Source organism: Aethalodelphis obliquidens, unplaced genomic scaffold (assembly GCF_003676395.1).
Source record: "Aethalodelphis obliquidens isolate GAN/ISIS:26980383/991018 unplaced genomic scaffold, ASM367639v1 scaffold1, whole genome shotgun sequence".
Taxonomy (NCBI): Eukaryota; Metazoa; Chordata; class Mammalia; order Artiodactyla; family Delphinidae; genus Aethalodelphis; species Aethalodelphis obliquidens.
Window position 1 is genome coordinate 8,203,179 of NW_020837945.1, and position 23,321 is coordinate 8,226,499.

Sequence of the window (23,321 nt, forward strand, 5' to 3'; positions counted from 1 at the left end):
AAACTAAATTAAATTTAGTTATTTCAGAAAAAATTATCAAGAAAGTACGCAGGCAGTGCTCATTAAACTACTGTGATAATCATTTAATGATATACATAAGTCAAATCATTATGCTGTACACCTTAAACTTATACTGTCCATTGTATCTCAATAAAACTGGAAAAGCAAAAAAAAAGTACCCAGAAGGAAATACGCCGAAGTGGAAAAACTATTTTAACATACCTTCTAAAATTAATGACATATTTTAATTGTTTATTATCTCTGTTACAAATCTTACCTCAGGTTGTCCTATTCCAAGGAGTGAAATGGCAAGTCCATAGACTACTAAGACATAGTTAATCATGGCCAGGTTCAGTTGCTGTCAATAAAAATGCTCCAGTTAAACATCTGAACATAATTCTGCCCAATTTGCATCATGCTAACTTGTTAGCCGCAACAGTAAGAGTATAAAAATATCTTACTAATCACTGTGGGACAAAGACCAAACAAAATTAGAAAATACATTTTGCAAAGATATGCAGTTATCTTGCTATCAAGTATCTAAAACACAGAATCACTGTCTCAGAGTTCCTTGAAGGCATGGTTCATAACAGAATAACTGATGTCATATTCTTTTGCATATTAATGGGATGAGTAACAGACTAAGGTATTTGCTCTCTTACAACCTTGCATATTTACCCAGCCAATACTTTCTTTGTGGATGAAAAGATGTGACTGAAGTGAGTCCAAATTCTCGACTTAGTGCTCTAATAAGATAAAAGGCCAAGAGTTCCAATGAACACCAGCTATAGTGCAAGGGGAGAGTCTAAACCTGGCTTCTATACCGACGGCAACCATAAAGGCTGAATCAGAGCATTATCTGCTTCTCACGACCTGGAGTAAATTCAGCTGATCTCAGCAAGACGATACATTAGTACAATGAAGTCAAAGTGTTGGTTCCCTTCTACATTCATCTGAAACGCATTAGCATTGGTAAACAAGTTACCAGGAGGCAAGTTCACCTTTATTTTTTGAGGATCTAAACCATTGAGCAACTCTGTGAAGGCCTGGGCAGCACTGCGGCAGCGCTGCTCCAACAAAGCCGTGTAACCATCCTGGATTAAGCTTCTCAGCATTTTCATTATATTAGCAAAATCCTGCAAAAAAGAAATTCTTTTTCAGTAAACCAGAGCTATACACGCTTAGTCTAAAACTTAAGATGCCAACGGTCATCACTGGGCAGTTATACTTTATAACTGATCATAAAATATGTAAATACCCAAGGCTACCCCGTATGGATTATACTCCTTTCTCAGCACAGCACCATTAAAGTGGAAATTAAAAGGTACTGCTTCCCCATCTTGATCCCAACACTTCTAGTGCTGCCCATGACAAAGAAGGGGGGTTCACTTTACACTACACGGTGCTAAGCTGTACTCACTTTTCCAGGCTAACCAGACAGTATTTGGACGTCTTAACAGCTCAAATGGAGAACATCAGCCATCATTTAAATAAGTAAATTGTTTGGCTGAGACTTGAACAATTAGACAAATAAGAACAAGCAATCAATTTCCTGGTCACTACCAGATTTTAACAACTGCCCTCATGCCCTGGAACAAACCTAAATTCTCAGCAAGAAATGGTTATTTCAATCTGTAGCTCTACTCCTGCCTAACATGTACCTGAATATAACTAGATAATATTATCGGGAGAGATATTACTAGGTTAAATGCAAAGAGAAGAGAATAAGGAAAACAGCTGCTATAATGTACCCTGAAATAAAGCGAGAAAAAAACTTTACAATTTGAATATACGTGAGCACATACATTATAATTTGCATTCAGATTTTAGTTACATGGCAACAGCTATAGGCCACAAAAGTTCCATAAAGACTGGAGAGACAAGCCTGGAGGCTAAGCCAGATCTCCCCACACCTTGCCATACATGTGTACACCGTTCAAGGGAGCAGAAAATGCAAATATTTGCGTGACATTCCTCACTGTTCCTCATGGTAAGGATCCAAAAGGAGACCCCACTGCACAAAACGCAGAGGGAAAAGCAGTCTGGTCACACATAAAAGCTGCCTAGTGCTTTTCATCCAATGAATCAAAGTTTAGGAGAACTTTCCCCCCAGAAAACACATGGAAAAGAGCAGCTCTCAGGTAAACTTGGTATTTGCTATACAGTATTTAAAAAGTTCAACGATCGCCATATTAATGTTAAGATAAGAATTTTAACAGTTATAGAAGACGATGTGCTATCCCCACACACACTAGTTTATTATTTATTATTCAGCCTTGGATGTACTGATTCCATTCTAATCTCTTTCATTCTAGAAAACAAATCCATTTGCCTCATGTTTCCATTGGAAATTATTTCTCTCAAAACAGCACAAATAAATGGTCTGTACTGAAAGCTGCATGAGAGCGGGCTGAGTGGCAATGCCAGTCTTCAGCGTACGCAGGGGCCTAAAGTAAAGTGTGTAAAATGAACAAATCAAGGCTCAACAATAACCGTCATTTTTATTGAAATACTCTTTTGTCTTCACAGGCTGTCGTTACAGTGTAAGCCCATCACAGTTTTTAGAATCCGTAAAGTCAATATAAAATGACAATTTGAAAATCACCAACTGTTAGAAATACTAAAAATGCTTTTATGCAACTAATTAGAAAGCTGTTGAAACCGATTAGGAAACTGATTAAAAATGCTTCACATGCTTCATTCCAAGAGTCCTTAATAAGCTATCTGTCATATATACCTAACATAGTTAACAGAAGCTTAAAATGACCCAGATATTAAAATGAGTGTTGTGTTTCATGTTAATATACATTTGGGGGGGGGGGTAAAATTTAAATGCAACATTTTATTTTAGAAGAAATAGAACTGTGTTTACATAAAGCACTGAAGCGTCAGAGCAGACTCACATGAACCACATTTAACCAAAAGAAACAATCTTTCACTGACAATACACAGTCTACAGGTATTCAATGACTGGAAGAGTGATTAGCCATGGTTCTATAAATTCTGGATTCTGTACAGGTTTCTATTTCTTCTTGAGTCAGTTTTTATAAGCTGGATTGTTCTAGGAATTTGTTCATTTCATCTACATACGTTTTCAAATTTCGTGGTATAATGTTGGTCATAATAGTATTTTGATATAGTATTTGTAATACTGAAGCGTCTGTAGTAATGTATCCTTTTTCATTCTTTTTTAAAAAATATTTATTTATTTGGCGGCGCTGGGTCTTAGTTGCGGCATGTGGGATCTAGTTCCCTGACCAGGGACTGAACCCGGGCCCCCTGCATTGGGAGCCCAGAGTCTTAGTGACTGGCCCACCAGGGAAGTTTCCTTTTTCATTCTTGAAATTGTTTTATTGTGTCTGCTTTTCTTCCTTTCTTAATCAGTTTCCATACTGATATGTAAATTTTATTTATATTGTTAAAGAATCAACTTTTAGCTTTGTGGATTCTTCTTTACAAGTTGTTCCATTTTCATTATTTTCTTTTTTTTCGGAATTTTATTATATTTTTTTATATAGCAGGTTCTAATTAGTTATCCATTTTATACATATTAGCGTATATATGTCAATCCCAATCTCCCAATTCATCACACCACCCCCATCCCCGCCACTTTCCCCGCTTGGTGTACATACGTTTGTTCTCTACATCTGTGTCTCAATTTCTGCCCTGCAAACTGGTTCATCTGTATCATTTTTCTAGGTTCCACAAATATGCATTAATATACGATATTTGTTTTTCTCTTTCTGACTTACTTCACTCTGTATGACAATCTCTAGATCCATCCACGTTTCTACAAATGACCCAATTTCCTTCCTTTTCATGGCTGAGTAATATTGCATTGTATATATGTACGGCATCTTCTTTATCCACCCAACTGACGACGGGCATTTAGGTTGCTTCCATGTCCTGGCTATTGTAAATAGTGCTGCAATGAACATTGGGGTGCATGTGTCTTTTTGAATTATGGTTTTCTCAGGGTATATATATGCCCAGTAGTAGGATGGCTGGGTCATATGGTAATTCTATTTTTAGTTTTTTAAGGAACCTCCATACTGTTTCTCCATAGTGGCTGTACCAATTTACATTCCCACCAACGGTGCAAGAGGGTTCCCTTTTCTCCACACCCTCTCCAGCATTTGCTGTTTGTAGATTTTCTGATGATGCCCATTCTAACTGGTGTGAGGTGATACCTCATTGTAGTTTTGACTTGCATTTCTCTAAAAATTAGTGATGTTGAGCAGCTTTTCATGTGCTTCTTGGCCATCTATATACGTCTTCTCTGGAGAAATGTCGATTCAGGTCTTCTGCTCATTTTTGGATTGGGTTGTTTGTTTTTTTAAAATGGAGCTGCATGAGCCATTTATATATTTTGGAGATTACTCCTTTGTCCACTGATTTGTTTGTAAATGTTTTCTCCCATTCTGAGGGTTGTCTTTTCGTCTTGTTTGTACTTTGCTTTGCTGTGCAAAAACTTTTAAGTTTCATTAAGTCCCATTTATTTTTTTTTCTTTCCAATACTCTAGGAGGTGGATCAAAAAAGATCTTGCTGTGATTTATGTCATAGAGTGTTCTTCCTATGTTTTCCTCTAAGAGTTTTATAGTATCCGGTCTTACATGTATGTCTCTAATCCATTTTGAGTTTATTTTTGTGTATGGTGTAAGGGAGTGTTCTAATTTCATTCTTTTACAGGTAGCTGACCAGTTCTCCCAGCACCACTTATTGAAGAGACTGTCTTTTCTGCACTGTATATCCTTGCCTCTTTTGTCATACATTAGTTAACCATAGGTGCATGGGTTTATCTCTGGGCTTTCTATCTTGTTCCATTGATCTACATTTCTGTTTTTGTGCCAGTACGATATTGTCTTGATTACTGTAACTTTGTAGTTTGGTCTAAAGTCAGGGAGACTGGTTCCTCCAGCTCCGATTTTTTCGCTCAAGACTGCTTTGGCTATTCGGGGCCTTTTGTGTCTCCATACAAATTTTAAGATTTTTTTGTTCTAGTTCTGTAAAAAAATGCCATTGGTAATTTGATAGGGATTGCATTGAATCTGCAGATTGCTTTGGGTAGTGTAGTCATTTTCACAATACTGATTCTTCCAGTCCAAGAACATGGTATATCTCTCCATCTGTTTGTATCATATTTATTTCATCAGCATCTTATAGTTTTCTGCATACAGGTCTTCTGTCTCCCCAGGTAGGTTTATTCCTAGGTATTTTATTCTTTTTGTTGCACTGGTAAATGGGAGTCTTTCCTTAATTTCTCTTTCAGATTGTTCATCATTAGTGTATAGGAATGTAAGAGATTTCTGTGCATTAATTTTGTATATTGCAACTTTACCAAATTCATTGATTAGCTCTAGGAGTTTTCTGGTGGCATCTTTAGGATTCTCTATTTATAGTATCATGCCATCTGCAAACAGTGAGCTTTACTTCTTCTTTTCCAATTTGTATTCCTTTTATTTTTTTTCTTCTCTGATTGCCGTGGCTAGGACTTCCAAAACTATGTTGAATAACAGTGGCGAGACTGGACATCCTTGTCTTGTTCCTATCTTAGAGGAAATGCTTTCAGTTTTTCACCATTGAGAATGGTGTTTGCTGTGGGTTTGTCATATATGGCCTTTATTATGTGGAGGTAGGTTCTCTCTATGCCCACTTTCGGGAGAGTTTTTACCATAAATGGGTGTTGAATTTTGTCAAAAGCTTTCTTTGCATCTATTGAGATGATCATATGGTTTTTCTTCTTCAGTTTGTTAATATGGTGTGTCACATTGATTGATTTGCATATACTGAAAAATCCTTGCATCTCTGGGATAAATCCTACTTGATCATGGTGTACGATCCTTTTAATGTGTTGTTGGATTCTGTTTGCTAGTATTTTGTTGAGGATTTTTGCATCTATATTCATCAGTGCTCTTGGTCTGTAATTTTCTTTTTTTGTAGTATCTTTGTCTGGTTTTCATATCAGGGAGATGGTGGCCTCATAGAATGAGTATGGGAGTGTTTCTTCCTCTGCAATTTTTTGGAAGAGTTTGAGAAGGGTGGGTGTTAGCTGTTCTCTAAATGTTTGATAGAATTCACCTGTGAAGCCATCTGGTCCTGGACTTTTGTTTGTTGAAAGATTTTTAATCACAGTTTCAATTTCATTACTTGTGATTGGTCTGTCCATATTTTCTATTTCTTCCTGGTTCAGTGTTGGAAGGTGATACTTTTCTAAATATTGGTCCATTTCTTCCAGGTTGTCCGTTTTATTGGCATGAAGTTGCTTGTAGTAGTCTCTTAGAATGCTTTGCATTTCTGCGGTGTCTGGTGTAACTTCTCCTTTTTCATTTCTAATTTTAATGATTTGAGCCTCTTTTTCTTGATGAATCTGGCTAACGGTTTATCAATTTTATCTTCTCAAAGAACCATCTTTTAGTTTTATTGATCTTTGCTACTGTCTTCTTTGTTTCCATTTGATTTATTTCTGCTCTTTTTTTTTAACATCTTTATTGGAGTATAATTGCTTTACAATGGTGTGTTAGTTTCTGCTAACAAAGTGAATCAGTTATACATACATGTATGTTCCCATAGCTCTTCCCTCTTGCGTCTCCCTCCCTCCCACCCTCCCTATCCCACCCCTCTAGGTGGTCAAAAACCACCAAGCTTCTCTCCCTGTGCTATGTGGCTGCTTCCCACTAGCTATCTATTTTACATTTGGTAGTGTATATATGTTCATGCCACTCTCTCACTTTGTCACAGCTTACCCTTCCCCGTCCCCGTATCCTCAAGTCCATTCTCTAGTAGGTCTGTGTCTTTATTCCCGTCTTACCCCTAGGTTCTTCATGACCTTTTTTTTTTTTTTCTTAGATTCCATATATATGTGTTAGCATATGGTATTTGTTTTTCTCTTTCTGACTTACTTCACTCTGTATGACAGACTCTAGGTCCATCAACCTCACTAAAAGTAACTCAACTTCCTTTCTTTTTATGGCTGAGTAAGATCCGATTGTATATATGTGCCACATCTTCTTTATCCATTCATCAGTTAATGGACACTTTGGCTGCTTCCATGTCCTGGCTATTGTAAATAGAGCTGCAATGAACATTGGGGTGCATATGTCTTTTTGAATTATGGTTTTCTCAGGGTATATGCCCAGTAGTGGGATTGCTGGGTCATATGGTAATTCTATTTTTAGTTTTTTAAGGAACCTCCATACTGTTCTCCATAGTGGCTGTATCAATTTGCATTCCCACCAACAGTGCAAGAGTGTTCCCTTTTCTCCACACCCTCTCCAGCATTTATTGTTTCTAGAATTTTTGATGATGGCCATTCTGACCAGTATGAGATGATATCTCATTGCAGTTTTGATTTGCGTTTCTCTAATGATTAATGATGTTGAGCATTCTTTGATGTGTTTGCTAGCAATCTGTATATCTTCTTTGGAGAAATGTCTATTTAGCTCTTCTGCCCATTTTTGGATTGGGTTGTTTGTTTTTTGTTACTGAGCTGCATGAGTTGGTGGTAAATTTTGGAGATTAATCCTTTGTCAGTTACTTCATTTGCAAATATTTTCTCCCATTATGAGGCTTGTCTTTTGGTCTTGTTTATGGTTTCCTTTGCTGTGCAAAAGCTTTTAACTTTCATTAGGTCCCATTTGTTTATTTTTGTTTTTATTTCCATGTCTCTTGGAGGTGCGTCAGAAAGGATCTTGCTGTGATTTATGTCATAGAGTGTTCTGCCTATGTTTTCCTCTAAGAGTTTGATAGTGTCTGGCCTTACATTTAGGTCTTTAATCCATTTTGAGTTTATTTTTGTGTATGGTGTTAGGGAGTGTTCTAATTTCATACTTTTACATGTACCTGTCCAGTTCTCCCAGCACCACTTATTGAAGATGCTGTCTTTTCTATATTCTTGCCTCCTTTATCAAAGATAAGGTGACTATATGTGCGTGGGTTTATCTCTGGGCTTTCTATCCTGTTCCATTGATCTATATTTCTGTTTTTGTGCCAGTACCATATTGTCTTGATTGCTGTAGCTTTGTAGTATAGTCTGAAGTCAGGGAGCCTGATTCCTCCAGCTCCATTATTCATTCTCAAGATTGCTTTGGCTATTCAGGGTCTTTTGTGTTTCCATACAAATTGTGAAATTTTTTGTTCCAGTTCTGTGAAAAATGCCAGTGGTAGTTTGATAGGGATTACATTGAATCTGTAGATTGCTTTGGGTAGTAGAGTCACTTTCACAATGTCGATTCTTCCAATCCAAGAACATGGTGTATCTCTCGATCTATTTGTATCATCTTTAATTTCTTTCATCAGTGTCTTATAATTTTCTGCATACAGGTCTTTTGTCTCCTTAGGTAGGTTTATTCCTAGATATTTTATTCTTTTTGTTGCAATGGTAAATGAGAGTGTTTTCTTAATTTCACTTTCAGATTTTTCATTATTAGTGTATAGGAATGCCAGAGTTTTCTGTGCATTAATTTTGTATCCTGCTACTTTACCAAATTCATTGATTAGCTCTAGTAGTTTTCTGGTACCATCTTTAGGATTCTCTATGTATAGTATCATGTCATCTGCAAACAGTGACAGCTTTACTTCTTCTTTTCCAATTTAGATTCCTTTTATTTCTTTTTCTTCTCTGATTACTGTGGCTAAAACTTCCAAAACTATGTTGAATAATAGTGGTGAGAGTGGGCAACCTTGTCTTGTTCCTGATTTTAGTGGAAACGGTTTCAGTTTTTCACCATTGAGGACTATGTTGGCTGTGGGTTTGTCATATGTGGCCTTTATTATGTTGAGGAAAGTTCCCTCTATGCGTACTTTCTGTAGGGTTTTTATCATAAATGGGTGTTGAATTTTGTCAAAAGCTTTCTCTGCATCTATTGAGATGATCATATGGTTTTTCTCCTTCAGTTTGTTAATATGGTGTATCACCTTGATTGATTTGCATATATTGAAGAATCCTTGCATTCCTGGAATAAACCCAACTTGATCACGGTGTATGATCCTTTTAATGTGCTGCTGGATTCTGTTTCCTAGTATTTTGTTGAGGATTTTTGCATCTATGTTCATCAGTGATATTGGCCTGTAGTTTTCTTTCTTTGTGACATCTTTGTCTGGTTTTGGTATCAGGGTGATGGTGGCCTTGTAGAATGAGTTTGGGAGTGTTCCTCCTTCTGCTATATTTTAGAAGAGTTTGAGAAGGATAGGTGTTGGCTCTTCTCTAAATGTTTGATAGAATTCACCTGTGAAGCCATCTGGTCCTGGGCTTTTGTTTGTTGGAAGATTTTTAATCACAGCCTCAATTTCAGTGCTTGTGATTGGTCTGTTTATATTTTCTATTTCTTCCTGGTTCAGTCTCGGCAAGTTGTGCATTTCTAAGAATTTGTCCATTTCTTCCAGGTTGTCCATTTTATTGGCATAGAGTTGCTTGTAGTAATCTCTCATGATCCTTTGTATTTCTGCAGTGTCAGCTGTTACTTCTTTTTCATTTCTAATTCTATTGATTTGAGTCTTCTCCCTTTTTTTCTTGATGAGTCTGGCTAGTGGTTTATCAACTTTGTTTATCTTCTCAAAGAACCAGCTTTTAGTTTTACTGATCATTGCTATTGTTTCCTTCATTTCTTTTTCATTTATTTCTGATCTGATCTTTACGATTTCAATCCTTCTGCTAACTTTGGGGTTTTTTTGTTCTTCTTTTTCTAATTGCTTTAGGTGCAAGGTTAGGTTGTTTATTTGAGATGTTTCCTGTTTCTTAAGGTAGGATTGTATTGCTATGAACTTGCCTCTTAGAACTGCTTCTGCTGCATCCCATAGGTTTTGGATCATCGTGTTTTCACTGTCATTTATCTCTAAGTATTTTTTGACTTCGTCTTTGATTTCTTCAGTGATCTCTTGGTTATTTAGTAACGTAGTGTTTAGCCTCCATGTGTTTGTGTTTTTTACTTTTATTTTCCCTGTAACTGATTTCTAATCTCAGAGTGTTGTGGTCAGAAAAGATGCTTGATATGATTTGTTTCCTTAAATTTAATGAGGCTTGATTTGTGACCCAAGATCTATCCTGGAGAATGTTCCATGCGCACTTGAGAAGAAAGTGTAATCTGCTGTTTTTGGATGGAATGTGCTATAAATATCAATTAAGTCTCTCTGGTCTATTGTGTAATTTAAAGCTTGTGTTTTCTTACTAATCTTTTGTTTGGATGATCTGTCCATTGGGGTAAGTGAGGTGTTAAAGTCCCCCACTATTATTGTGTTACAGTCGATTTCCTCTTTTATAGCTGTTGGCAGTTGCCTCATGTATTGTGGTGTACCTATGTTGGGTGCATATATATTTATAATTGTTATATCTTCTTCTTGGATTGATCCTTTGATCATTATGTAGGGTCCTTCCTTGTCTCTTGTAACATTCTTTATTTTGAAGTCTATTTTATCTGATATGAGTATTGCTACTCCAGCTTTGTTTTGATTTCCATTTGCATGGAATATCTTTTTCCATCCCCTCATTTTCAGTCTGTATGTGTCCCTAGGTCTGAAGTGGGTCTCCTGTAGACAGCATATATATGGGTCTTCTTTTTGAATCCATTCAGCAAGCCTGTGTCTTTTGGTTGGAGCATTTAATCCATTCACGTTTAAGGTAATTCTCGATATGTATATTCCTATTACCATTTTCTTAATTGTTTTGGGTTTGTTTTTGTAGGTCCTTTTCTTCTCTTGTGTTTCCCACTTAGAGAAGTTCCTTTAGCATTTGTTGTAGAGCTGGTGTGGTGGTGCTGAATTCTCTCAGCTTTTGCTTGTCTGGAAAGCTTTTGATTTCTCCATTGAATCAGAATGAGATCCTTGCCGGGTAGAGTAATCTTGGTTGTAGGTTCTTCCCTTTCATCACTTTAAATGTGTCATGCCACTCCCTTGTGGCTTGTAGAATTTCTGCTGAGAAATCAGCTGTTAACCTTATGAGAGTTCCCTTGTATGATATTTGTCATTTTCCTCTTGCTGCTTTCAATAATTTTTCTTTGTCTTTAATTTTTGCCAGTTTGATTACTATGTATCTCGGTGTGTTTCTCCTTGGCTTTAACCTGTATGGGACTCTCTGCACTTCCTGGACTTGGGTGGCTATTTCCTTTCCCATGTTAGGAAAGTTTTCAACTATAATCTCTTCAAATATTTTCTTGGGTCCTTTCTCTCTCTCTTCTCCTTCTGGAACCCCTATAATGCGAATGTTGTTGTATTTAATGTTGTCCCAGAGGTCTCTTAGGCTGTCTTCATTTCTTCTCATTCTTTTTTCTTTATTCTGTTCCACAGCAGTGAATGACACCATTCTGTCTTCCAGGTCACTTATCTGTTCTTCTGCCTCAGTTATTCTGCTATTGATTCCTTCTAGTGTAGTTTTCATTTCAGTTATCGTATTGTTCATCTCTGTTTGTTTGTTCTTTAATTCTTCTTCTAAGTCTTTGTTAAACATTTCTTGCATCTTCTCGATCTTTGCCTCCATTCTTTTTCCGAGATTCTGGATCATCTTCACTATCATTATTCTGAATTCTTTTTCTGGAAGGTTGCCTGTCTCCACTTATTTATTTTTCTGGGGTTTTATCTTGTTTCTTTATCTGGTACGTAGCCCTCTGCCTTTTCATCTTGTCTGTCTTTCTGTGAATGTGGTTTTTCTTCCACAGGCTGCAGGATTGTAGTTCTTCTTGCTTCTGCTGTCTGCCCTCTCTTGGATGAGGCTATCTAAGAGGCTTGTGCAAGTTTCCTGATAGGAGGGACTGGTGGTGGGTAGAGCTGAGTGTTGCTCTGGTGGGCAGAGCTCAGTAAAACTTTAATCCTCTTGTCTGCTGATGGGTGGGGCTGGGTTTCCCCCCTGTTGGTTGTTTGGCCTGAGGTGACACAACACTGGAGCCTACCCAGGCTCTTTGGTGGGGCTAATGGAGGACTCTGGGAGGGCTCACGCCAAGGAGTACTTCCCAGAACTTCTGCTGCCAGTGTCCTTGTCCCCATGGTGAGCCACAGCCACACCCCGCCTCTGCAGGAGACCCTCCAACACCAGCAGGTAGGTCTGGTTCAGTCTCCTATGGGGTCACTGCTCCTTCCCCTGGGTCCCGATGCGCACACTACTTTGTGTGTGCCCTCCAAGATTGGATCTCTGTTTCCCCCAGTCCTGTCGAAGTCGTGTAATCAAATCCCACTAGCCTTCAAAGTCTGATTCTCTAGGAATTCCTCCTCCCGTTGCCGGACCCCCAGGTTGGGAAGCTTGATGTGGGGCTCCAGGTGGTGGACTTCTGTGGTATTAGTGTTCTCCAGTCTGTGACACCCACCCAGCAGTTATGGGATTTGATTTTATTGTGATGGCACCCTTCCTACCATCTCACTGTCGCTTCTCCTTTGTCTTTGGATGTGGGATATCTTTTTTGGTGAGTTCCAGTGTCTTCCCATCAATGATTGTTCAGCAGTTAGTTGTGATTCCGGTGTTCTCGCAAGAGGGAGTGAGAGCACGTCCTTCTACTCCGCTACCTTGAACCAATCTCCTTCACTATTTTCTACTTTGTAATTTCCTTCTACTTTCTTTGGGTTTTTTTCCCCTGCTCTTGGAATGAATGCATCACTAATCTAAAAGTCTTTATTCCTTTAATAAATACATTTAGCTTGATAAATTTCCTTCAAAGTAATATCAAAGTTGTACCCCTTGCATTTTTTTATTGAGAGGGAAGTACAGAGATTTCCATATACCCCTTTGCCCCTTACATGAATAGCTTCCCCCATCATCAAAATCACTCCTCAGAATGGTATATTGGGTTGGCAAAAAAGTTCCTTCAGGGGGCTTCCCTGGTGGCGCAGTGGTTGAGAGTCCGCCTGCCGAGGCAGGGGACACGGGTTCGTGCCCCGGTCCGGGAAGATCCCACATGCTGCGGAGCGGCTGGGCCCGTGAGCCATGGCCACTGAGCCTGCACATCCAGAGCCTGTGCGCCGCAGCAGGAAACACAACAGTGAGAGGCCCGCGTACCGCAAAAAAAAAAACGTTCCTTCGGTTTTTAAGTAAAAATAAAAGACATTTTTCATTTTCACCACAAATTTTATTGAACAACACATTCACCATTTTATTCCACTACCTTCTGCCATTTTTCAGGCAACTTCATAATTCCATCTTCCCAAAACTTTTTATCTTTTTGAGCAAAGAACTGTTCCAGGTGCCTTTTACAGTCTTCCAGGGATTTGAAATTTTTTCCATTAAGAGAATTTTGTAAAGACCAAAGTAAATGGAAATCCAAAAGTGCAATATCTGATGTATATGGCAGATGAATCAAAACTTCCCAGCCAAGCTAACAGTTTTTGCCTGGTCATCAAAGAAACATGCGGTCTTGCGTTATCTTGATGGAAGATTATGCATGTCCTGTTGACTAATTCTGGACACTTTTCATGGAGTGCTGCTTTCAGTTGGTCTAACTGGGAGCAGTACTTGTTGGAATTAATCGTTTGGTTTTCCAGAAGGAGCTCGTAATAGAGGACTACCTTCCAATTCCACCATATGCACATCACCACCTTCTTGGGAGAAAGACCAGCCTTTGGTGTGGTTGGTGGTGGTTCATTTCGCTTGCCCCATGATCCCTTCCATTCCACATTACTATATAGCATCCACTTTTCATTGCCAATCACAATTTGTTTTAAAAACAGAATGTCTTCATTATGTTTTAGTAGAAAATCATATGCGGAAATATGGTCAAGAAGGTGTTTTTTGCTTAACTTATGTGGAATCCAAACATCAAAGAGATGAAAATAACCAAGCCGGTGCAAATGATTTTCAGCGCTTGATCTGGATATTTTCAGTATGTCGACTATCTCCCATGTGGTATAACGCTGACTGTTCTCAATTAATGTCTCAATTTGATGGCTATCAACTTCAACTGGTCTACCCAACCATGGAGCATCGTCCAACGAGAAACCTCCAGCATGAAACTTCGCAAACCACTTTTGACATGTTCAATCAGTCACAGCACCTTCGCCATACACTACACAAATCTTTTTTGCGTTTCAGTTGCGTTTTTACATTTCTTGAAATAATAAAGTGTAATATGCTGAAAATATTGTTTTCTTCCATCTTCAATATTAAAATGATTACACAAAAATTCACCAATTTTGAAAAGTTTTTTTTTAAATGCACACTGATATGACAGCTGTCACATACAATCAAAACTGTTTCGAATGGAGTTAAAGACAACTAAGTGCTACTAGAGCCATCTTACATAAAAAACCAAATGAGGGACTTCCCTGGTGGTGCAGTGGTTAAGAAGCCACCTGCCAATGCAGGGGACCTGGGTTCGAGGCCTGGTCCAGGAAGATCCCACATGCCGCGAAACTAAGTCAATGTGCCACAACTACTGAGCCTGCGCTCTAGAGCCCATGAGCCACAACTACTGAGCTCATGAGCCTCAACTACTGAAGCCTGCAAGCCTAGAGCCCATGCTCCCCAGCAAGAGAAGCCACTGCAATGAGAAGCCTGAGCACCACAACAAAGAGCAGCCCCCGCTGGCCGCAAATAGAGAAAGCCCACACGCAGCAACGAAGACCCAACGCAGCCAAAAAAATAAATTAAAAAAAAACGAACCTTTTGGCCAACCCAATATACATACATGGGGTGGGGTGCTTTTTTTTTTATTTAACCAAGGATTAACCTACACTGACACATCATAATCACCCAAAGTCCATAGTTTACCTATGAACCCTATGGTTCACTCTTTGTGTTGTACATTCCATAGGTTCGGACAAATGTATAATGACTGTATCTATCATTTATACTATCATACAGAGGATTTTCACAGCCCTAAAAATCCTCTGTGCTGTGCCTATTCATCTCTTCCCCCTTAATGTACATTTTTCATTACTTACCAAATACTACAGAGTTTTATATACAAAGTTATATGATAAATCATTCAAAGAATAAAAAGTTTGCTCTTTAATGGTTCTATAGTAGATGTAATAAAACCGCAGGTGCTTAAACCTTTTAAAATGATTTAAACCTTCTTAAAATATTTAACTTAAAAGTTAACACTTTGGGAAGACTTGCTTCTTCCTTTTAAATCTATGGGAAACAAACAATTTTGTATTCAGTATTAACCATTAGTTAAATCTCTGGTTCACACACTTACCAAATTAAAACCTAAATTAGTGACGATTTGGTTTCTTAGCAATCATCTATTAAATTATATGTTCATAACTAAAATTATTAAAAAAAAACTTTAGAGATGTACACAATTAGACTTAATTCATGTGAAAAATGTTATGTTCAAAGAGTTTGCTTTTCCATTAGAAAAGTCTTTGCCTTTACCTGGTGTGCAGCTCTGGAGGATTTAGAAAACTGTTTCTCCAAGATGTTTTTCAAATCTACTGGTAAACTCCCTTGTGAACCAGAACTAAAAGAGAAAAGCACTGTTTTGAATTATTTTAAAATAAAACAATCCTGCTTATTATATAAATAAAAAAATATTTACTGAAGGTCATTTTAAACTTAGTAAATAGGGAGTCACAAGTTCCTAAATAGAAACATTACCAAGATGCCAATTCTCTCCAAATTAATTTCTAAATCCAATAAAAATCCCTATAAATTTACTGGGGAAAGGGGACCAGATGAACTGATTATTCAGATGTTATAAAAGAACAGCTTTAAAAAAAAACGAAAGAAAGAAATTGGTGGATTTACACTGATTACCTAAAGTTATTACAAATCTAAAGTCATGAGTAACAACAAAGTCATAAAACAAGAAATGTGCCCCAAAACACTGCAAAGATGATCCATCTCCTATGAAAATCTGTTAATAAGATATAACCTTTTCAGGAAGTCTGACCCCTAATGCTGGTTGAGGGTAAGGAAGATTCAGGTACTCCAGGTGGTGTTTTCTGACACCACATGTGAGGGTTTCTGACACCACATACCTGTCATTTTTCCACACCGATTCTCCAACACCAACTGAGTGTCCAACAATTCAATTCTGACACCAACTCTGGAGTTACGAACTCAGGCCCCACAGGTTAAAGGCTCAGTCCCACAAGACTGCCCTCACTTCAGCCACAATGGGGTACCCAGGCTACCCATACTTCTGCCCTGCCGACTACAAATTCAGGGGTTCCCGTGACTACCCCTTGGGTTCAACTATTCCCTAGGACAACTCACAGAACTCAGGAAAGCGCTTTACTTACCATTACCAGTTTACTGTAAAGGATGTAAGTCAGGAGCAGCTCAGTGGAAAAGATGCATGGGAAGCTGTAGGGGAAGGGGGTGCCTCAGACCTTTCACACAGTCCCAGAGTGCACCATCTCCCCAGCATCTCGATGTATCCACCAACCAGAAGCTCCCTGGGCCCCTATGTTTAGAGGTTCTTACTGACGTTTCATTACACAGGCATCAATGATTTAATTACTGGACACTGGTGACTAAACTCCATTTCTTGCTCCCTTCTTCTCCCCAAAGATCGGGGGTGGGGCTGAAAAGTTCCAACCAACCACACACTTTATTTTTCTGGTGACCAGCCTCAATCCTGAAGGTAGGGACCCAACCTTGGGTCACTTTATTAGTATAAACTCAAGTAGAGAGGAAGGGGCTCATTATAAATAACGAAAGACTCTCTCGTCATTCAGGAAATTCCAAGGGTCCTAGGAGCCCTGTGCCAGGAACTGGGGACATAGACCGAATATATAAATATCTTTACTATACCACACCCTCTCACAGCTTAGTAGGAGTGTGAACACTGCTCATTTTTTGAGAGGAGAATTTGGCAGTATCTATCAAAGTTAAAATTACACATCCCCTTTGACAGCAGTTCCACTCTAGAAATTTCTCCTTCACACGCATCTATACTAGGAAATATCCTGCAGCCATGAAAATGAAGGATGTAGATCTCCATGGTCTGATATGGAAAGGTAGTCAAGGCATTTTGAAAGAGATAAAAGCAAGCTGTAGGCCAGAATAGTTCCAACAACAATGAAAACTATAGTGTTAACAATAATGATAGTTCAGGGCTTCCCTGGTGGCGCAGTGGTTGAGAGTCCGCCTGCCGATACAGGGGACACGGGTTCGTGCCCCGGTCCGGGAAGATCCCACATGCCGCGGAGCGGCTGGGCCCGTGAGCCATGGTCGCTGAGGCTGCGCGTCCGGAGCCTGTGCTCCGCAACGGGAGAGACCACAACAGTGAGAGGCCCACGTACCGCAAAAAATAATAATAATAATAATAATAATAATAATAATGATAGTTCAAGTGTATTGAGCATTTACCATGTTCTGTTGCTCTAAGTATTTTATGTGGTTGTCCCATTTAACTGTTAAATAACCTCATGAAGTAGACATAATCAAGAAGAGCATTCAGTTTGAAAACAGAAACAAAATATCAGGAAAATAAATTTATCTTTAACACAACAGGTTAAAGTTATAACTGTGCATTCAAAGAATGAGCATGTATTGGGTTTTGGCTTCCTGTTATGATGAGGGAAGGGGGGCAAGGAGGAAGACTCAGGACTTTTCTAACAAATAACAGAACAACAAAAGGCACTATGGCCTTGCTTTGTATTTAACTTTTGAGGCACCATCAAAAAACGGTCATTTTTTAAAAATAGGGCTTTACTAATTTATCTTAGTGCTTTGATATTCAAATCATTCTCCTTTAAGCACCTATCAAGGAATCAGCCTTAAGAAATGAAGAGAAAACTGAAAACTAGTGGAACTGTGGCAAAAATGGCTTTGCAGTTTCTCCAGCACCACTTTCATTGATTTCATGAATTTCTGTATCTGTTATAAGATTTACAATTTCACTTTGCAATCAATTTATATCTTTGTAGCTAATGGGGGTTAACTCTAAAGATTGGTGGCAAGAGCCTCCAATTAGTACTGCTAATTTGGGGGGGATGTTTGGTAGAACGAATTTTGTAAGTGGTCGGTTCATTAGTAAATCCTTGCCTATGAATATACAGATAGCCCACGCCAGTGTATGCAAAGTTAAGTTCCCAGATGGCCAAGAAATTGCTAACAGCAAGGTTCCAAAGCAAGGCACTAGAGGAGGGAGTCAGAGAGGGGAGACAAAGCAAACAGGGAGGGAGACTAAGTTGTCACTTTATACTTATCTGAATCTTTTTTCCTCTTATGAGCCTGTATTTTGGAATTTTAAGAAATTAATACTGATATATCTCGTATTATATGACTTTCAGAAATCAGTATTAACATCCAGGATTAATACTCCTTTAGTCAAAAATGACCTTCTCCTAATAAAGACATGCCGTGCTATCTGAAAGGGATTTTTTACTACTTATCATAGTACACATGTGTAAAGGCAGCTACTACTAGAAAGAGATTTAATTTTCTTTCTTCTTTTTTCTTGGGAGGAGGGCATTACAGAAACGAAACAGAACAAACAAACAAAAAACCCTTACATTAAAAAACATACCTGAACTTCTCCAATTCATTGTTTCGGGATTTTTGTTTTCCTTTATATTTTGGAGGCTGACCTGTGAATACAAAAGTATTTGTTCCTGAAATCTGTACATAAAAATCTACAAGCTTGAAAGTAAAACATTTTTTAAAAATGTAAATTGGAATAAGAAAGCAAAGGAGGCAACACTGTATGTGAGTCTAACTATAAACAGGTAAGCCAAAAAAAAGAAGCTACTGATGATGTTTCTCTATGTATGCTATAAAATTATTATAAAGATAAATTATAATGATGATTATCATTTAGTCCTATAGTAGATATAGAAGAGATGCAGGTGTAGTTCCTGTTCTCAGGTAGTTTACAATCAGATGGGAAGAAAAGACAGTCACTTCACCAATAAAATAACAATCCCCATTAAGAAGAAAAGAAGATGCATTGTTACTGAAATGTTAATTCCATAGTAACTGCTCTTGTAACTCCTAGAAGGGAGAAATCACTTAAGCTGGAGTGGCTGGGAAACACCTTAGTGGGGATGCAGCAGTTGTATTTAGTTTTAAGGAACAAGTAGGATTTGCAAAGAATGGGTCAAATGAAGTTTTATTTTAAGAAACACTACGTAAACCTGTGTGACTGGGCAAGTTAAGTAAGGATAGGTTGAAAGGGGCTGCAAGCCAGGCAGGTTGGTATGAGTGTTTACAGGCCCAGGGCTTCTGACTCCCCAGCTCTGCGAGCTCAGCCTTTATCCCACTGAAAGGAGGAGAGAGCCACTGTACACTTTGGGGCAGGGGAGCCACATGTGCAAAGTTGTGTAGAAGAGAGCACAGCAATAGGGACTGGGTGTCTCTGATGGAAGCTTTGGGAGAGATAGCAGAGGCAAGTCAGAGCCTATGTATTAGGGAGGGGATGAGAGCCTGAGCTCTGATGGCCTCAGAAAACAAGAGGCTTCTAGAAAGAAAGAAGAGTTCTAATTTGATTTCTACTGTGTGACCTAGGGCAAAATTATTTAATCTAACCCTGGGACCTCAATTTCTTTGACTGAATATAGATGCGGAAGTATGGATGGTATTTAAATGTGCTATCTGATAATAATGGCCTAAGAAATACAAATAAATTAAAAGCTGTTTTCAAAAAAAGTTTTATTCTCAAAGATTTTTCACATGCTATAAAGTCACATCAGGTAAGACAAACACCTGCGTTTCCCCCTCTCTGTAACTGTGCTGAAGTGCTAACCAGTAGTTAAGTGGTTGGATACGCAGCACTGGAGCCTAAGAGAAGATAGAGCTGCAGGAAGTAAAAGACAGAAATGGCTGCCAGAAGTAAAAACACTGAAAAAAATAAACAAATGAACCAAAAAACAGGTGGAAGGAAAAGAGAGCAACAGGATCACTAACTAGAAGGCCAACAATCTCACCACAATAACTCTGAAAGGAGCACATGAAAGCTTGAGATAAGTAACCTGTGTGTAACAACAACTTTGAGTTGCTGAATTCTCTCAAACTCTGTTTTAAAAGGCAGAGAAGAATAACCCACTTAGAACGATTTCTCTCAAAAGCTGGGAGTATAAACGGAGACTGAGAAATAAACGAGGCATGCGTGTCCACTTCTCTGGAACCCTTCATTTCCCAAAGATGCCAAGTGGACAAGGTCTGGCTGTGTGTCTGCGTATTTTCTAGATGCATAAACATATGCACTAAGCACATACAATTTAAATAAACTAGTATTAGGCTAAAGCATCCATTCTCAACAGGGGTGACATCACCCACAAGAAAGTCAGAACTGGTTATTGGAAGATGAAAAAAATCCGTTTTTATATATAAAGCACACATGTACATACAGTACATAAACAGATAAACAGTATCTGTGATATTAAAGTTTCTCAAGGGGAGGGTAATTAGGGGAAAAAAGTGTCTAAAAAGGCTCTGGGAGTGGGGGTAGATGATGAAATAAAAGTTGAGAAACACTGGCCTAGTGGAAATTAGGTAGCAGACCACGAAGAGCGCCATTTTTCTTCTCCATTCCTTTATTTGGTTTTCCAAAATTAAATTTATTAAACAATATGAAAAGACTGAGCATTGATTACAAATAAACATTCAATATTTTCTCGACACAGAAGCACTGTAAAGTAAAAGGAGAATAACAGCAAATATAAGGCTTGTGAGAATTTTAGGGCATGGAAGTTGAGGCAACACTACGCTAATTCAGCAACAATTTACATATGGGAAAAAGACTCACTTGATGGTGGCAGAAATTCAGGATGACAGTCACAATCATCTACCTTCAAAGCTTCATCTGCCACCTACCAAGAAAATAAAATTAGTGACACTTTCAAAAAAATACAGCCATGAAAAATTCAATAGCTAAATAATAAAACTGAGTAGCAAAGAATTTATCCAAGTGCCTAAAATACTCAGCTTTACCAAATGAATAAACAAACTGATAGGGGCTTCCCCAGTGGCGCAGTGGTTCAGAGTCCGCCTGCCGATGCAGGGGACACGGGTTCGTGCCCCGGTCTGAGAAGATCCCACATGCCGCGGAGCGCGTCCAGAGCCTGTGCTCCGCAACAGGAGAGGCCACAACAGTGAGAGGCTCGCGTACCGCAAAAAAAAAAAAAAAAAAAAAAAAAAAACAACTGATAACTACTGAACAATAAATACTGAATTAATACTATCACATCTTTCCTTATTCTCCTCTCCCTAACTGAATACAGCTTCTTTGAGACTTTCATTATTAACAACAGAAGGACTTTACAGCGGGTTGGGAAAGTTCCCTGCAATGCGTACTACATATCACCCGAAAACACCAATTCCCTTTTTTCCCCTCAAACCCTGGAAAGAAATATAAATGTGAACTTGGTGATACCTGCTGAGCTTCGAGTACACTACAATTCAGGAAAACTCAGACACAGGTCATCTGCGACACTGATCACAGAGCCAGGCTATCGGCTCAGAGGTGCATACTGGTTTCCATTATCACAAAAATATTTGTAAAAATATAAGACTACCTATACTTGAAATAATTCTAATTTTAGTTTTTAACTGAGCTTACCTTTGGATTCTGATTACCACCGTTTGCCATTTCGTGGTTAGGTTTTCTGGAATTTTTTTCAGTCTCCACAAAGTTAAGTGAAGTACTAAATGCAGGTGCTGATAAACTAGGTATGTAGGCCCTGAGTGGTAATAAAAGAAATAATCATTTTAAAAAAATTATTTTTAAGAAGTTATCCTTCAAACAAAGAGGTTTCAGCAAGTACAGCCTTTTTACCTTGAAAGCAAGGTAATATTGTTTCAAAAAGAATCTCTACCTGTGAGATTGGGTTTCATACATAAATATGACTTTAGATTTGGTATTAAAAACTCCAAATAGATTACGAACAGTTCAAGAAATGTATTCTGGTTTCTAATTTAACAGCTGTTATAAATTTCACAGCTTCAATATCTTAGGCATTTAAGCATGTGGGAAAAGCTTAATCTATTTTAACTGCCAAGTGAAAAACGTAGACTCCTGGCTGCTATTTGCTTCCTTATGAGCACACTCAAGTCTATCTGCTGCCTATTTCTAACAGAAGTGTCTTAGCCTTGGAAAGGTATCAGGAGGCTGGAAGCAGATGTTTCCAGGACAGAGGTGAGGGGTAAAAGGCACAGACTGAGCCCCGCTCTCTGCTGCCAGGAACCTCGTGGCTAAACTGGTGCCGTTCAAGGGCAGTAACATCCAATTAACATTTCACGCCTCTTCTCCCATAGGCTTAGGCCATGGATCTCCGATATATACATATGCAAAGAGTTCAGCCAAACAGTAAGCAAAACCAATCAGGCAAATCACAGGTTGCCTGATCTTACAAACACTTTAAAAACCTCTTCTCATCCTTCCATCTCCAACTTTATTGTGGTTGCTATTATCTACTAAAGCATCCAACAGCAATTCTGAAACTCACAGAGCAAAACCATTCCGAGTAACAGCTACTGATCTGATATTAACTCACCTGCTTTCATAGAAGGCTTTAATTGGATTCCTAGTTGGTGTTCGACCTACAAAAATGAATCACACACACATAGTAATCAGCGGACTGGCAACACATACTTTAAAAGATTTTCACATCTCTTTTAAGCTGACAGTAAGAATATCAAATTTAGGGAACTGAAAAATAAACCTAAACAATTTTACACTTCTAGATGTTTTTAGTTTTAGAATGATATCAACAAAATGTTACACAAACCTTATTTGACATCTCATTATCATGGGATCATTGACTAGATGCAGCAATATATAATCTCAATCAGAGACAGTACCTGTCTTCAAGGAGCTCACAATCTTATAATCATGTTCTGTTGGATGACAACATCTGTTAGTGAAATAGGACTGCTCAGCTCAGCTTCATAAGACACTAACTACCCAAAGAAGAAATAACAGGAAAGATCTATATGCTGAAAGCATAGAGTGAAAGCATTCAGGTACTGGGAAAGCAAAACGACTTAGGAGAGAAAACAAGGGTAAAATGAAAATCTGGAATTCCCAGCCTGCACACTAATTTATGATGTACCTATGTATATACATACATTCAGCATGCTACAGAATTAGCCACGAACTTGGTGCAAAAACATCAAACAACTCTATTGAAGGGCCTTTTCTTTAGGAAATAAGTATAATAATGGAGAAAAAAATCTTAAACTTTGTTTCAAAAGGCTTTACTTCATTCAAAATTTCAAGAAAGTATATTTTTCTACAGAAGAATAAATAATAATTTGTTGCTGTTCCAAATAAAAAGTACAAATCATTTATTATTACCTATTGGAATACAATACTAACAAAATTCTACATGAATAGAAATGAAAAACTTAACTGAGTTAACCGAAATAACGTAAAGGAAGTACAAATCATCTGAGAATTGATTTATGGTCCTCCATTAATCCAAGAAACCCACCTTCAAAAGTTTTAAAGGGAAT

The 23,321-nt window shown here is 38.2% G+C and overlaps 1 protein-coding gene across 17 annotated transcripts in view; it reads right to left on the reverse strand.

Moving 5' to 3' along the window:
* Positions 1 to 23,321, reverse strand: part of TTC3 (tetratricopeptide repeat domain 3) — a 139,316-nt gene that overhangs the window by 74,049 nt on the left and 41,946 nt on the right. For 16 of the 17 annotated variants that reach the window (XM_027099525.1, XM_027099442.1, XM_027098521.1 and 13 more), the window contains 7 exons: positions 22,361 to 22,406; positions 21,427 to 21,547; positions 20,614 to 20,677; positions 18,397 to 18,457; positions 15,294 to 15,378; positions 1,002 to 1,136; positions 278 to 358 (listed from right to left, as the gene is read on the reverse strand). In XM_027099525.1, the coding sequence (XP_026955326.1) occupies positions 278 to 358; positions 1,002 to 1,136; positions 15,294 to 15,378; positions 18,397 to 18,457; positions 20,614 to 20,677; positions 21,427 to 21,456 (456 nt within the window). In that variant the 5' untranslated portion in view covers positions 21,457 to 21,547; positions 22,361 to 22,406. Of the gene's footprint in view, positions 1 to 277; positions 359 to 1,001; positions 1,137 to 15,293; positions 15,395 to 18,396; positions 18,458 to 20,613; positions 20,678 to 21,426; positions 21,548 to 22,360; positions 22,407 to 23,321 lie in introns of all 17 variants that reach the window. The other variant, XM_027099593.1, reaches the window with a different exon arrangement.